At 40.4% G+C, this 15,123-nt stretch overlaps 1 protein-coding gene across 1 annotated transcript; it reads left to right on the top strand.

The window, feature by feature from the left end:
* Positions 1-571: 571 nt before the first annotated feature.
* On the top strand, positions 572-13,813 carry txnrd3 (thioredoxin reductase 3). The gene is made up of 16 exons (XM_018667572.2): positions 572-957; positions 1,707-1,767; positions 3,170-3,279; positions 4,401-4,508; positions 4,736-4,808; positions 4,932-5,051; positions 5,195-5,337; positions 6,471-6,586; positions 7,923-8,148; positions 8,563-8,655; positions 9,035-9,111; positions 10,160-10,316; positions 10,471-10,578; positions 11,205-11,300; positions 11,408-11,542; positions 12,548-13,813. The coding sequence occupies exons 1-16, from the start codon at positions 841-843 to the stop codon at positions 12,608-12,610; spliced, it is 1,803 nt and encodes a 600-aa protein (XP_018523088.1). The 5' UTR covers positions 572-840; the 3' UTR covers positions 12,611-13,813.
* Positions 13,814-15,123: the final 1,310 nt, after the last annotated feature.

The raw sequence follows: 15,123 nt of genomic DNA, 5'->3' as shown, positions 1-15,123 counted from the left end.
ACAATAAGGCATGAAGTAGGCAACCTAGTCGTAGATGACCCCATCGAGAGGTAGTATAGGGGGTATCCCACGGCACCTGTTATTGTCATAGACTATTTTCACCGGCAGATGGGGCCAAATAACCGACTATTGCTCACACGAACCACACTCTGAACACTTAAGACAAGTAGTAGTAATAGATACTCTGAATATCTAAGCCACATTATGAGCCATTATTACCATATTAAATATTAATTCATCCATACTTTTTTTCGTTTTACTTCTTTCATAAATTAAGATTAGCTATCTTTCAAAGGTGCCTGCAGGCCCCCTTACTTCGGTTTTTGTAGTCCCAATTTCTATGTAGTCTTTGTGTTTTGATGTAAATACGCGTTTAACTCTGAATAGTTGGTTTAAATACAAGTATTTCAGGGGGATGATAGTTTCGTTCTCTTAGGTCATGTAAATCGGCAACCCTGTGACGTTTTGTGGGTGGGTGCGTTTTAAAGCACGGGATTGAGCGTGTGGGCGGAGCTCTTCCTGTTAACAATCATTAGCAACGTAATGGGCGGTGAATAAGGTGACACAGATCGAGTGCACCCATAGTAGCGAGGCAAGAAATAATAAAAGACGTTTGGCGCGGGTGGTAGACTAGTTGCTGTCAGCAGAGGAAAGGGAGCCGAGGATAGATCGGCGGTTCGACAGCTTTCTAGTATTTTCTCTTAGAGGAAGCACCGGGATACAGAGGGATACATTTACAAAGAGAGAGTTGGTGCGGCGTAGTTAATTTTTTCCCCTCATTCTGTAGTCAGCCGTCTATTTGAAGCTTGCCCTGCGCAGGCAGACGGAAATACCTTGAAAATGCCGCCTATCGAAAATGACACCGGGAAGAGTGAACTCAAATCTCGGATACAGCAGCTTATTGACTCCAATCAAGTAGTGGTTTTCAGCAAAAGCTACTGTCCGTATTGTGTGAAGGTAAGTTTTCGTTTAGTCGCAGGAGGAGACCTCACTTACGCCGGTCAGAAACTTCCACCTTCTCCCGCGAAGTAGACGGGCTTGGTCTAATTGCTGGCTTGTTCATGCTACATTTATACAGCAAGGGACTTCTGTTCGTTAGCGCTTGAACACGGAGTTTAGTACTTCAGAGGTAGCAAAACCACACAAAGCAACCAAGGTCGAACCGATTTACAACTAATGTTGGCTTGACACTTAGTAGAGATAAATGTGGCGTTATCATGTAATGTGTCTGGTTAGCTGCTTATCTTTTTGTGCTCGCCTGTAGAAAAGTTACATAATTTATAGCTTAAAGCTAACAAATATCAGTTCAGCGAATTAGATTTCAGAAGATCAGCTGTCACAACACTTGTGTCATTGAAGATTAATTAAGTTGCTAGGTAATTTATGTAGTTCCCACTTTAGTTTGGTTCCTTGTAGCTAAATTCGGTCGTCCAGCAACATAACTGAGTCACTGAGTGGGTTAGCTAACGTTTAACACGGGATTTTCTGAACCAAAGAAATGCTTTAATATTCATTTTAATGGTGGATTTAGGAGTTTTTGGTTATCTGCGAGCAAAACAATTTAGAGTCAGTCTTTGCTGCTAAAATGAAAGGGTGATTCGGGTTATACTAGTGTCGGGTTATACTAGTGTCATTTGGAGAATATGTACTGTACTATGTGACTCAAGGAAAATAATGTGTCGTTTTTTCATATTGTGTCTTCCCAGGTAAAAGACCTGTTTACAGAGCTGAAAGTCGAGTGTAACGTGGTGGAGCTGGACCTCATTGGTAAGATAGAGACGATTAGTTACGTTTGCAGTTGAAGTAAAATGCCTTATGCAATGTTGGTTTTGCCTCACAACATTTGTTGTCAGGTTCAATGACGGGTTTTAAAAATGGTTTTCTAACACTCAAATTAAAATGCAGTATCACAACAGTACCATCAAAGCGAAGTCTCGTCCAGTATTTCATATTTACATAAATATATGCAGACTTGCATGTTGTCATTTCTGTGCCTCTGAAACAGACTTAATGTCCTAGACATTGTGGTACCTTGATAATCCTTTACTTCAGGCCCCAAATTGGCATTTATAAGCAGAGAAGAAACATTTAATAAAAATGTTGCAACAGACTATTATGTAGTTGTAAGCAGATATAAATGTGTATCAATGTATTTTTCAACAACTTTGATATTAACCCATAAGTGGAGGCTGTCACAGCAACAGATGGTAAATGACATAATCATAGTAAAATGTTAATAAACATTTATGAATCATTTGACACATTTCATGGATATTAATTATTTGAACTAATACTTGTAAGGTGTACTATGTGGTAACATCTACCATGTAAGGTGCAAGGTTCCATATTTTATGTTTGGAAATCCTGTATCTCGTTTGCATTTTTTCACCTGTGTTGTCAGTTTGCTGACTTTGTCCTTTGCCTGTCTTGTTCTTCTTACTTAATTTAACATGAAAAAAATCAAAAATACATTTTCAGAATTTAATTTTAATCCACATGCTGTAGGGATGTTGTGTTTCCCCAGACTGCGCTTTAGTCTTCCTTTGCAGCAGCACAAAACATGCTGAGTCACTCACAGAGGATATCTTGGCCTCATGCCATATCTCAGTAAACTCAAACCTCTGTTGAGTTATTTCTGTCATGGTCTCAGCTGTTGTGTTGAAGGTAGTCTACTGCAATGCTGATGATTAATCAGTTAATTAATCACCCTCAAGAATCTTATCAATTGAAACCTCATTGAGCATATTAAACAGCAAGTAACCATAGCAACCATGCTACTTTGCATTATTAGTCAGTTTTGACTGGTGAAAAAGACCTAACTATGGGTCAAACTGACTACATACAGACTTTTAAAAAATGGGTGGGTATTTGAGCCCAGTCTCTTTTTGCTTTCTTTAAGAGGCCATAGTGTCAGTGCAATAAGAGACTCTAAGGTTTGCTGAAGCAGAGTAATGAACTCGGTGGCTAAAATCTTTCATGGCATAGCGTGTTTCCTCTTTTAGTATTTCCATGTATTTGTATATTGACAGATATCAGGTAAGATTTCAAAACAAATTCACAATGCAGGGCTAGAGCAACTGTTACCATATGAAAAGTAGATACTTAGGTTTGCTTAGGTTTCATTGTCCCTATTATATTGCATGTAAGCAACATTCACTTTTCTGTCCAGAGGATGGAACCAGCTACCAGGATATGCTGCTTGAGATGACTGGACAGAAAACTGTTCCTAATGTCTTTATCAACAAGACGCATGTTGGCGGCTGTGACAAAACAATGCAGGTAAGGAACAAATTTTTGTAGCTGTTTGATTGTCTTGTTCTTTGGTGCTCAGAATCCTTGTGTAATATATCACTGTAAATGTTATGTATCTCCTCAATACATGATATCACTGAGGAAGTGGCTTGCTCTTTCTCTAGAAACTATGTACAAACAAGCCTGTTTGGCTCAACTGACCAAGTGATTTGAAGCTCAGCTCAGTAGTTTTTATATTTGCATCGAAAGGATTCATGAAGTGCACAGTGTGTTCTTCCCTCCCAAACACGGAACAAAAGATAACCCAATATACCTTTGTCACAGCAGACACTGCAGGAAAGGCAGGAGTGTAACCAAAAACATCTGGGTGTGCCAACAGATCAGGCCAGTGAGCCGTACATATTAGCAAATATTAGAAACGGGAGAAAATCATATTACAGTCAGTATAACAGTCATATTGCCCTTTAGGTGTCCTAAAGCAGGAAAACATTAGGCCTGGTGGAAGGGCAACTACATTTCATTTGTGCCACTTTGTACATTGTGACATGTGCTCGTAAACCAGCTTAAATAGTGTCATAGTCAATGTGCCGTCTGCACTTTAAGTCTTATCAGCTGGTCAAACAGCTGCAGTAAGTATAGATGCTGTGATAAATTTTGGTGTTGATTTGAATATGCAAAATGTGTTTACTGGTCTGTGTCGTTAATGAAGCTGTTTGTATAGGTGGTAATTTCTTTACCCGCCGCATGGAGTCATCAGCCCAATTAGGCAGTAGTGGCATGTGCTGTTATTGTGCAGCTAAATGAGATGGATGGAAACAGGTTTTTAGAGCAGCAACTAATTAATGCATGGGTCATGTATGGGAAGTAAAACTAACAGATGTTTGACATTTTTTCTTGAAAGACTGAAACAATTAATTGATTAGTACAGTGATTATCTTAATAGTATCAAAAATGACTTAATTCCAACTGTTCTCTGGCTAATAAAGCCTCAATGTTGACTACAGGGCTGGAACTAATAATTGTTTTTGCGTATTTTCCTCAAAGAATCACTTGGTCTATAAAATGTCAGAAAGTAGTGACAAATGCTTCTCATGATTTCCCATGGCCAAATGTGGTATCTTCAAATGACATGTTCCTATTTCTGTCAGGCTCATAAGGATGGCAGCCTGCAGCAGCTACTGAATGGTGAAAATGAATCCTATGACTACGATCTCATTGTCATCGGAGGAGGATCCGGGGGTCTGGCCTGTTCAAAGGTGAAAAAATATGCTACAACACATTCACAGTGTTACCTGCTTTATTACAGTGGCTATTGCTCTGTTGTGCAATTCTGGAACTTTGTCAGAGAATCAGAGTGAAACTGAAGCTGATAATGTAATGCTATAATGAGTAACCACAGTTTTGTTTGAGCCATTAATTCTTCCAACTTGTATACAGATTGCAGAAATGTAATGCAGTAACACTCGTTCTGTTTTAATATTAGGAAGCTGCTATATTGGGGAAGAAGGTCATGGTGCTGGACTATGTTGTACCCACACCAAAAGGAACCACCTGGGGTAAGATGCTTTCACTTCAGGATACTTGGTTAGAAACATGTGATGCAGTATTTATTTGAATCTAGTTTGGGTGCTAATTGACCATTTCCATGTGTCATTAATGTGCTCTGCTATGGTGATCAGGTCTCGGTGGAACTTGTGTGAATGTGGGCTGCATTCCCAAGAAGCTGATGCACCAGACAGCCATGTTGGGCACAGCCATGCAGGATGCCCGCAAGTTCGGCTGGGAGTTTGAGGAGACAGGTGAGAGCCCAGGGCACCAATCCAGGGGGTCATGACAAGTCACTAGCTTGCCATTGAAAATTGGAGCCAGGCCTCATCAGTAACCACTTGTTGTCATTCTACTCATTCCACTGATGAGTGTCTTTCTGTTTGTCTGTCCTCAGTGAAACACAACTGGGAGACGATGAGGACGGCGGTAAACAACTACATTGGCTCACTGAACTGGGGCTACAGGGTGGCACTGAGAGACAAGAATGTGAACTATGTCAATGCCTATGCAGAGTTCATTGAACCACACAAAATCAAGGTAAATGAGTACTTTTGACATAAAGGAACATAGTGTGTGTGCAGATATTTAACTGGGACTGCTGGTTTGGTTTGACTTGTAGGAGACTTGATGGACAGCAGTTTCTATAATTACAATATGCAGTGTATCTTGTTTACATAGATTAAGGTCTTCCACCTTAGATGGCAAAGTTGGCATCCCAAATCTCATCACTAATCTTGATGAGCTGTCTGCTTTGAATGGTGTCTGTTGAGTTTGTTGTGATGACCTGTTTTTGTTTGTTCATCATAACAGCTTTGGTAACATTTACCTCCATTATTTGGTGCCTTTTCTGCAATGTTGTTATCGTTAGTGTGATGACCCTCTCTCTGGTGTTGTGCTTGTTACTTGGGGTGTGGCTGTTTGTTTTGCAGGTAGTGGAGAAAGGCGTAGCAGAGGGACATCATCTCCTTCTTTTGTCATTGCCGTGCGCCCGGTTTGTGACAAGTGGTGGAGATGCTGCTCTAACTGCACGCCACACACACAAAAAAAAAACAAGCCAACGAGCCCATTTAGGACCATGTTGCTAAACCTAACTCCACAAAAACCACAACTTAGCACACTAACACCTCATGCAATCACTCCTGACAGCTCTGACCTGCCTGCTGAACAAAACACTCCGTTAACTGAACAGCAACCAAATCAACTTCCTCAACCAAAATGCATCTCCCAAACATAGATGGTACGGGAAATAGGCATGACCATATGCCTCAGCCAAAACCCACACACTTGCAATTCAAACTCTGTTCCAACTAGCAAATTATTTTATTTTAAAACAATGAACAAACCTAAAAACCAAATGGGTGTCTCAGGCAGGAGAGAGAGAGAACCAGAACTGAGCTCTGAAAGGGTTTTTATCAGGATCACTGGCACACAGGGCCCAGGTATGTCAGAGTCACTATCACGCTCAGGTGCTGATGTCCCTCTGCCACGCCTTTTCTCCAATACCTGCAAGACAAACAGCTATACCCCAAGTAACATTGGCTTTTCTACTTCTGATCGCATCACTGTCTGCTCCTTAATGAATAGATGTATCAAAACATCCTGCACCTCATTGAAATAAAGTCTATGCTTGATTAATCAGTCCAAATTGGATATGTTGTATTTTCTGACAGGCGACAAACAAACGAGGGAAGGAGACATTTTACACAGCAGCTAAGTTTGTCTTAGCTACAGGCGAGAGGCCGCGCTACCTGGGCATTCCTGGAGACAAGGAGTACTGCATCACCAGGTGAGAGCGGGATGCCAAGGACATGGTGGATCTGACACCGAAGGCTGAACAAGTTATCAAATTTTAAACAAAATTGCGACTTTAACTGATGCAATTAGCAAACTGCAAAGGCTATGATTATTTTTACATGACATGATTCTTGACTCTGACCCAGTGGTTAATCACATCGCATCATCTCCCTGTGTGACAGACAGACAGACATTCATTCATGCTCACCAGTCAAAAGTTTCCCAAGGCATTCAGCCCTACTAGCACCAAGAGACCTATCTAACAACATGCTGTGTTAGTTGAAGCCCCATCTAGAGCCCATTTTTAAACCAGAGGGTGGATTCAGCAGATGTCTGACAAAGTATGATCTCTGAAAACACAAACACATCCTTTAATGATCTGGACTCTTGTGTCCTCTGCAGGTGGCTGTGCCTCAGGGCATTCATTAATCTCCCAGCTGTCTAAATGTTATGCAAGATTATCCTCAGGTGTTTTAAGTGATTATGCTGCTGTTTTGGCAACCTTCAGATGGTGTCTTGCTGCTCACTTAGTCCTACAAACCAAAGGTGGTTATGTGACATAAGACACAACCCCGTGCCATGCAGCTCTGTATGCACAGTACAGCTGTCCTTTAAAAGTGGATTGTGTGGTGCATATTTTGTAAAGTTTAGCCCCCCCACCTTGCAGTTCACATACAGCGCAATGCAGGAGCAACAGTGTGACAGACTGTACACATTATAACCAAGTCTTAAAATGACCAAACCGCAAAACTAACTGTGATGGAAACTGCTCTGATACTCTCGGGTTCAGTGTTTAAGTTCTGCCCATAGAGAGCTGTATGCCCAGCTAAAGTGGAAACTACTGGTATTATGGCAAGTTAAAGCTGGCTAACAAGGCTGTCAGCAGCCCAGCATGAGAGACGCTTTGCCGTACTGTAGAATTTCATAACCGAGCTATGGCCAAGACGCCAACTTTATGTCTGCAGTGTTTCAATTGTATACATTCTGCTGCGGCTGCTTACTCCTGGAAAATTATTGTCACTGCTGCAATGTTTGCAGTTGCAGTTATGTGACTCTGCAGTGGACTTTTAATTTGAAACAACAGTTATGGTAAGTGGGCAGTGGAGACTGTGGTAACACCCTGTCGAGAGAGAGAAAAAAAGACAAAAATAAAGAAAGAGAAATGTAGATTTCACCAGTTAACATGAAGTTAAGGTGAATCCTCTGCTTCCTGCACTTACTTAAAAGGAATGGAAGAACTGATTAGTTATGACATAAATAACACTGCAGCTTTATGTTTTACTCAGCTCTGCTTTGACATCCTCTATGCCTCTCTTTTATTTCACAAGTGACGACCTCTTCTCATTGCCTTACTGCCCGGGAAAGACTCTGGTCATCGGGGCGTCATACGTGGCCCTGGAGTGCGGTGGTTTTCTGGCTGGCTTGGGTCTTGATGTCACCATCATGGTCCGGTCCATCCTACTGAGAGGCTTTGACCAGGACATGGCCAACCGTGCTGGAGAGCACATGGAGGAGCATGGCGTTAAGTTTCTCCGCAAATATGTCCCCATAAAGGTTAGTGTTAACTAGACTGCTGTTTGTCTATGTTAAACTGCTGCCTCAATGGAAATTCACATTTACTCTAGCAGTTGTTTTTATCCAAAGTGGTTTACAAATGAAAGGCAATACTAAAGACAGTAAAAACACTGCCTGTTAAAGTAAAACATGTTTGTTTTAATATGGCTAGCTGCAGTGGAAACTTAATATTTAGAAATAGGCATAACTCATCAAAATTACAGCCATTCCATCTTACATAAAATAGCCTCCATTGGTAAGGTAACAGGTAGTCAGCAGACTTTGATCTGTGTGTAACCAGATTTATTGTCTTACCATATTGCTTCATAAATCTTATTTATCAGGATGACATTTGACAGGAAGCTCAATTATTTTTTTTCCCCCCTGTGACTCCCCTATGTCTGTATTTGTCAGGTAGAGGAGCTGGAAGCAGGCACTCCTGGCAGGCTGAAGGTGACAGCCAAGTCCACAGAAACCGATGAGATCATCGAGGGCGAGTACAACACTGTATGTACTGATTGATCACTTTATCCTTCCTCTAACTCTCCTGTCTGTTACTGGTGTTCCTGTGATGTTTCCCCCTGAGTTAATTCAGCTTTTTTCAGCCTTAAGCTTTTAAGCTTTAGCTAACAAGACTGCTAATGATGCGCACATAGCCAGCTTTCACAAACTAGGCCAGCTAGGGAGTTTAGAATAATTACTGCAACAAAATGCTGAGATCGTCTTAGCTTATTTATTACTTAACACTTCGGGGCTCCATAATTTTGTTGGTTCAGGGTCTATTCTTGATTTTTATATGTAGCTGTTCTTGTGCCAATTAAGCAACAGCAACTTTACTGGCTCAGGATTTTCTTTAAACTCAACAAACCATTTTTTTGTTCTGCAGGTGTTGATAGCAGTGGGCAGAGACGCGTGCACAGACAAGATTGGTCTGGACAAGGCAGGGGTCAAAGTCAACTCCAAGTAAGTTCATTGTCTCATTGTACATGTGTGTGTGTATATATATATATACATATGTTTTTCTATGCACATTCACCCCCATTACATGTGGCAGCCTGTGCCTTTAAGACTTGTGATTCAGTCATAGTGATTCAGCAGTTATCCCCCTCCCATGGCTCTCTGCAGGGTTCGTGTGTGAGGGCATTTGGGGATTTGATCAGGAAATAGGAGGGCTGTCTTGATAGTAAGATGAGCAGACCCTTGTATAGTGTATCAGCACGTTTTTAATGGAGGAAAATGTCTAAATGTAAGAGCTTTACATGCTGATGTCATTATGTTGCATTTTTATGTTGCATTTTCTGATCTAACTTGATAAGAGTCAGTTTGTCTTATTGTGCCTCATCAATGCATTTCCTGTTCTGTTTTTTCCATGTATAATTCCAGAACTTTTTAAATGGAAAACTAGAGTTACAGGCATTGTGAATGTAGTCTTTTATTCCATAATGTAGTCTTTCCACTATTTTGTGAAGAACTGAATGGTTCAGCCTAAGAGGCCAACAGGGATTAAGATAGCATGAGGCCAGCTTAAAGGAGTGCTCCAAGTCATATGCCCCAGTCTTATGACCATAGTAGTATTCACTTGAAGCTGATACACAGCCTCAGGGCCCCTGAAACCCTGGGTTCAGGGCCATCAGCAGGTTTGCTTGTTCTGCTGCTGTACAGAGTAGAATATAAATGTAGGTTATACAAATACTGCTACAGCTATATCTCTCCATGCTACCCAACATGAACTTAGACACACTTAACTTGATCTCTGCTGTGTGATGGACAGATAGTCCTCTGCTGCTCTTGCATATTTGGCTAAATAAATATTTAGCTATAGTCGTGTGTTTCTTGTATTTCTGTTTTTTTTTTATGTTCCAGAGGCTCAGAATGATATAATTAAATATGGGGAAACTTTGCCATCTAGTGAGACTAAAAAATGTCATTTTGGTCTCCTAAAAATATACATGACATTTAAATAAAGTATGGTTTGTTCTTCCTCACCAAACTCTCCTGTACCATCCTTTAGGAATGGAAAGATTCCAGTGAATGATGAAGAGCAGACCAATGTGCCCCACATCTATGCCATTGGAGACATTCTGGAAGGCAAGTGGGAGTTGACACCTGTTGCCATCCAGGCTGGCAAGCTTTTGGCACGACGTCTCTACAGGGGATCAACACTCAAGGTACACCAACCTTAAGAGACACTTGTAGACCCACTGAAACCTGGATGTCAAGGCTTCCATTATTCAATTATCACAGGAATATTGTGTGACATGTGACAGCAGGAGGATTTATTTCCCATAACAACAAACAGTAACTAATTGTCTGTTTGTGCAGTGTGACTACATCAATGTTCCCACAACTGTTTTCACCCCACTGGAGTATGGTTCCTGTGGTCTGTCAGAGGAGAGAGCCATTGAGCTTTATGGGCAGGACAACATTGAGGTAACACACACACAGACTCTTACACACATACAGTCATCTGAATAATTAATTAGAGATCTGGTTCCTCTTACGCTGAACCTTGTGACAGGCTGGAATAAAGTGCGTCTCTAAGTCAAGAGTTCTGCTTTGTAATTTGGGTTCCTCAAATCAGTGAAGACTTATAATCCTCTTACATCACTACACTTGGCTAGAAACATATTTTCTTTAATGTTGCCTAAATACTTGTCTTACAGTGCTGCTGAGTCACTTGATCATGTGTGTAAATTTGTATGTTTTCTTCCTTGAGAACTGAAGTGTGTTGTCTACATCTGATTATAGAACTGCTAAATTTTGTCTGCTGTTTCCCTCAAGTTCCTGCTTTAAGCATGCCTCTTTGTAACTGTGTGACCCTTGGTTGTGCTTTTTTTTTTTTTTTTTTTGGCACAAAAATATGAGCTCCTCAGTTCACCCAGGCATACTTTGACCACAGATTTATTTCCATATCAAAATTCTTTATTTTTAGTGCTGCCTGCTAATATAAAATAATTTTAGCTGAGAAGAACTGATGTTAGACAGTTCTTATAAAATGCAGCTGGTTGCTGTTTACACCGTCACGGAGCATCACTGTCTTTCTGGTTTCTGTTCAGGTGTTTCACAGTCTGTTCTGGCCTCTGGAGTTCACTGTGCCTGGCAGGGACAACAACAGATGCTACGGCAAAATCATCTGCAATAAACTGGACGATGTAAGGTTACTAATACTTAAACACAGTTGTATGAAGTAAGACCTTAGCAACCAGCAACTTGAAGTCCTTTGATGTGTCACATGAATGATAATGTTTTTGTTTTGCAGGATCGTGTCATTGGGTTCCACTACCTGGGCCCAAATGCAGGAGAGGTGACACAGGGCTTTGGTGCAGCCATGAAATGTAGAGTCACTAAGGAGCAGCTGGACAGCACCATCGGCATTCACCCGACCTGTGCTGAGGTAGGAGGACAAGTCTTTTTTTTTCCCCCTTTTCTTTTCTTCTTGGTAGCATAAAATTTCCATACAGTACAAACTTGTGGCAGATCTAATATGGCAGAGAGTACGATATAACGGAAGATGACTAGTTTTTACAGTATGTAGCAATAGGATTCTGTTGACTAACCAGCAGCAGGAAATGACAAAATGCTATATACAAGATAACAACTATAACAAACATGTTGAACTCAAACTGAAAGCTGTGTATTTTCGTAGAAGTCCTGTCACTAAATCACTCTTCACATCAATCAGTTCTGCCAAGGCCAAGATTTGCTTCCTGTTGAAATATTTATTGCTCACGCAGTTGGCTACTTTTTCAGTCTAATTCTGTGCGAATGATCAGGCTGTGCCAGACACACATTTGATCAGACCACATTAAACAGGGCAGCCACAGGCAACAGCTTAAAGTATTAACATGTCTGTTTTTTGAGGTCTGAATTTCCTTTATCATCTAATGAAGGGTTTTTTATTTTTATTTATTTTTTATCTTTTAGTTTGTTGTAAATTTTAACCTGAATTAGTATTCAAATATATTTCTTCTACTGTGATGCATGCTGTGTATTAATTAACTTAATTAAACCTAATTGCTTAAGATCTCAGCATTATTCATTCATTATGTTAATGTAGTATGGTAATAATTGCAGTACATTAAGCATCTCAAGTGCCTCATGTTTGATGTTTTACATTTGTAATTTCATTTTGTAACAAACTTTGGCCCAAATATCTTCATCTGAGATTAAGGATGTTGTTTCCATCAGAGTAATATTAGGGTCTTTCTGATGATCCTGTGATTTAATTAGATGTTAATTTCATTCATTCACCACAAACTGTCTCATTTAGACCAGTGAGTTTTTTTGTTTTTTGTTTTTTTTGTTTAATCCTTAGCCTTAACAAAAAACTTGGATAGCTGTTAGAAGCCATGTAATAAAGCTGCACTGGCTGACTTTTGTTTCGTATTTGTCCTTTTAGGTCTTTACCACCTTGGAGGTGACCAAGAGCTCCGGTGGAGACATCACTCAGGCTGGCTGCTGAGGTTAAACCCTGCTCGTTTAGTGGGCTGCTCTCATATTAGACTCACCTCCCGACCCCTTTCGTCTTAGCTCCCACTCAACCTGTAAGCTCAACCTCACCTCCAGTCGCTCACTTTACAGGGCAGTTGTTTCTCAGGACAAAGCTAACACCATAGCCAGCGTCTGAATCAGTCAAAGTGCTCATTTAGGTTTGCTGGGAGCTAAGAGGTGACAGGAAGAGGCCAGAACCGAAAACATGCAAGTATCCAGTTCTGGCTGGAGTAGTATGATATGAGGGCAGCCTGCTGAACAGCGGGGTTACTCTGCTGATATTTCTACTGGGCTCCACCAGTGTGTTTTTCTCAGAGGAGCACCAACACGCACACAACTTTTAAGTATGTGTGTGCTTGGGCTGTTTGTGACGTCCTCGCCCGTAACCCAAAACAATGAGGTGGGTGAGGATCGATGTCTCTCTGCAGAAGCACCTGGTGGTGACCCAAACCCTTCGTCCAACCCCCAACTTAAAACACTTGTCATTCACTCCCCAGTATACATGTGGTATACAGATTTAAATTGACTTCAGTAAGACAGATTTAAATTAGCAGACACAGGGTTTGAATGGATGCACGGCTCTGAACTCTGCTCCACCTTGGAAACTTATTATTTAATCTGCTGTGTGAGTATTTGTAGATAAAACGTTATCATGTCTCCTCTGTTCACCTTTCAATCCACACATTCCTCTTAGCAGGTCTTCAAGATTAAATTGAGGTCTGTACATGTTGCTGTCAATATTTGTGTCTTTGCTGTGTGGAGGCAACAGGGTTTTCTGCCTTGAGGAGAACTCAATTTATCTCAACCAAAGTGTATCTAAACAAGTCTGCAGAATTTTAAGAGCCAGCAAAACTGCACCTTTCAAACCTCTGATGTGCTGCATCACAACACCTTCAGATAGAACTGAATGAAAAATACAACCTGAATTGTACTGAATGTTGTTTCATCAAAAATATTATCTCAAGTTTATACTATATTAATTTAAAGCTTGTTTGTTGCATCTTGCTGTTTGCCTCTGCATTATGTGTATGTAAAAGATCTCCTAGAGGACAGTATTCTGACTGCTGTCAACGAGTGACATTGGTCTTCTTTATAAACGACCAGTTCATGGGTGTCACACCACTGTAGATTACTTCTCTCTTTAAGATTTAATAAAGGAAGAATTCACCTTCAATTTTGTCACCTTTTCACTTGTGCAAAGCACTTCCAGATTGAACTTGAAGCTATAAACCAAACAGACTTACATGTGTGAAATGTAAGACTGATGATTTTATGTCCTCTTGTCCTTACTGGAATAGAGCCTGACACTAGCAGACCAACAGTAGTCCTAAACTGGAAAAGGAAGGGTGGACCAGTGGGCCTAACTAATACAACCAACAGGTTATAGTCTATTCTCAGTCACACATAACTATTAAGGTTATCTAATGTGTATTTATTAAGTCTGAGTTGCTTTACAGCAGGTAATAATGACTTTTTCCATGTATTTCTTAATATATGAGGGGAAAATCATTACAAAATTAATAACTTTATGGGCAAAGGTTTATTATGTAAAGAGAGGCTTAATCTTATCAACATTGGTGATAAAGTTTTTAATATTATTTTCACATTGTAAGAATTTAGACATTCAGACCAGGTCTCTGCATTTTCCTGTATGGAGGACCAAGTGCTCAAAAAAAAAGATAAAGAATAAATGGTATAATATACATTGAAAATGAGCTAAGAAATTGTGTAGTTAGGAAAGCGCAACTTAGAAAATGTACATTTTTGTTCAAAAATATTTTATGTCAGAATGCCCCTTCTCTGCCCAATGGCATTTTTGTTTGTTTTTTTTGGTTAATTTTTATTTCAAATTGTCACTCATTATTTAATGATGTCATTTGTCACTTTTGTCATTTGTCACTCTACCGTCAACTGTAGTGTTGATTCACAACTTTATGGTGAGCAAAAAGATCATCTTTGTGGTTGCTCTGGGCTAGATTGCTAAAATATGATATGGAATGACAATGTTACTATTGATAAAACCACACTTGAATCTCATGAGTTTTACTCATTTCTTAAGATATATCTCAGTATGAGATAAAATATCTCAAATTGATCACCCTCACACTGCAGCACAGTTTAAATAATGGGGAGACAAGGTGGGGGAATATTTTGAGTGCTGCTCATACACAGGTACAGTGGATCAAAATCATCCCGCTGAAGTGGGCAGCCTATTCACATCATCTACATCAGAGAGCAGTGGAGAAATAATAGCATCATTTCCTCTGTGTGTCTGTGGTACTATTCAGCCTCCACAAGTGGCGGTCCTGATCAATAGCGTCTGGGCTGGTGTGAAGCCTTTGTTGGGTTCACCACCTCACATCTGAAAACGGTGTCACCTGCACAGGCTGCCATGACAACTCCTGCTTTGATGGGTTTTATTTTCTACCTATTTTACTGGGGGACAATCTACCAGTGATATGAGATAACCGATTCACCAGTGTT

This window comes from Lates calcarifer, linkage group LG12 (assembly GCF_001640805.2).
Source record: "Lates calcarifer isolate ASB-BC8 linkage group LG12, TLL_Latcal_v3, whole genome shotgun sequence".
In the NCBI taxonomy this organism is placed as follows: Eukaryota; Metazoa; Chordata; class Actinopteri; family Centropomidae; genus Lates; species Lates calcarifer.
The sequence above is the reverse complement of the archived record's forward strand: the minus strand, read 5'-3'. Positions and strand labels throughout refer to the sequence as shown.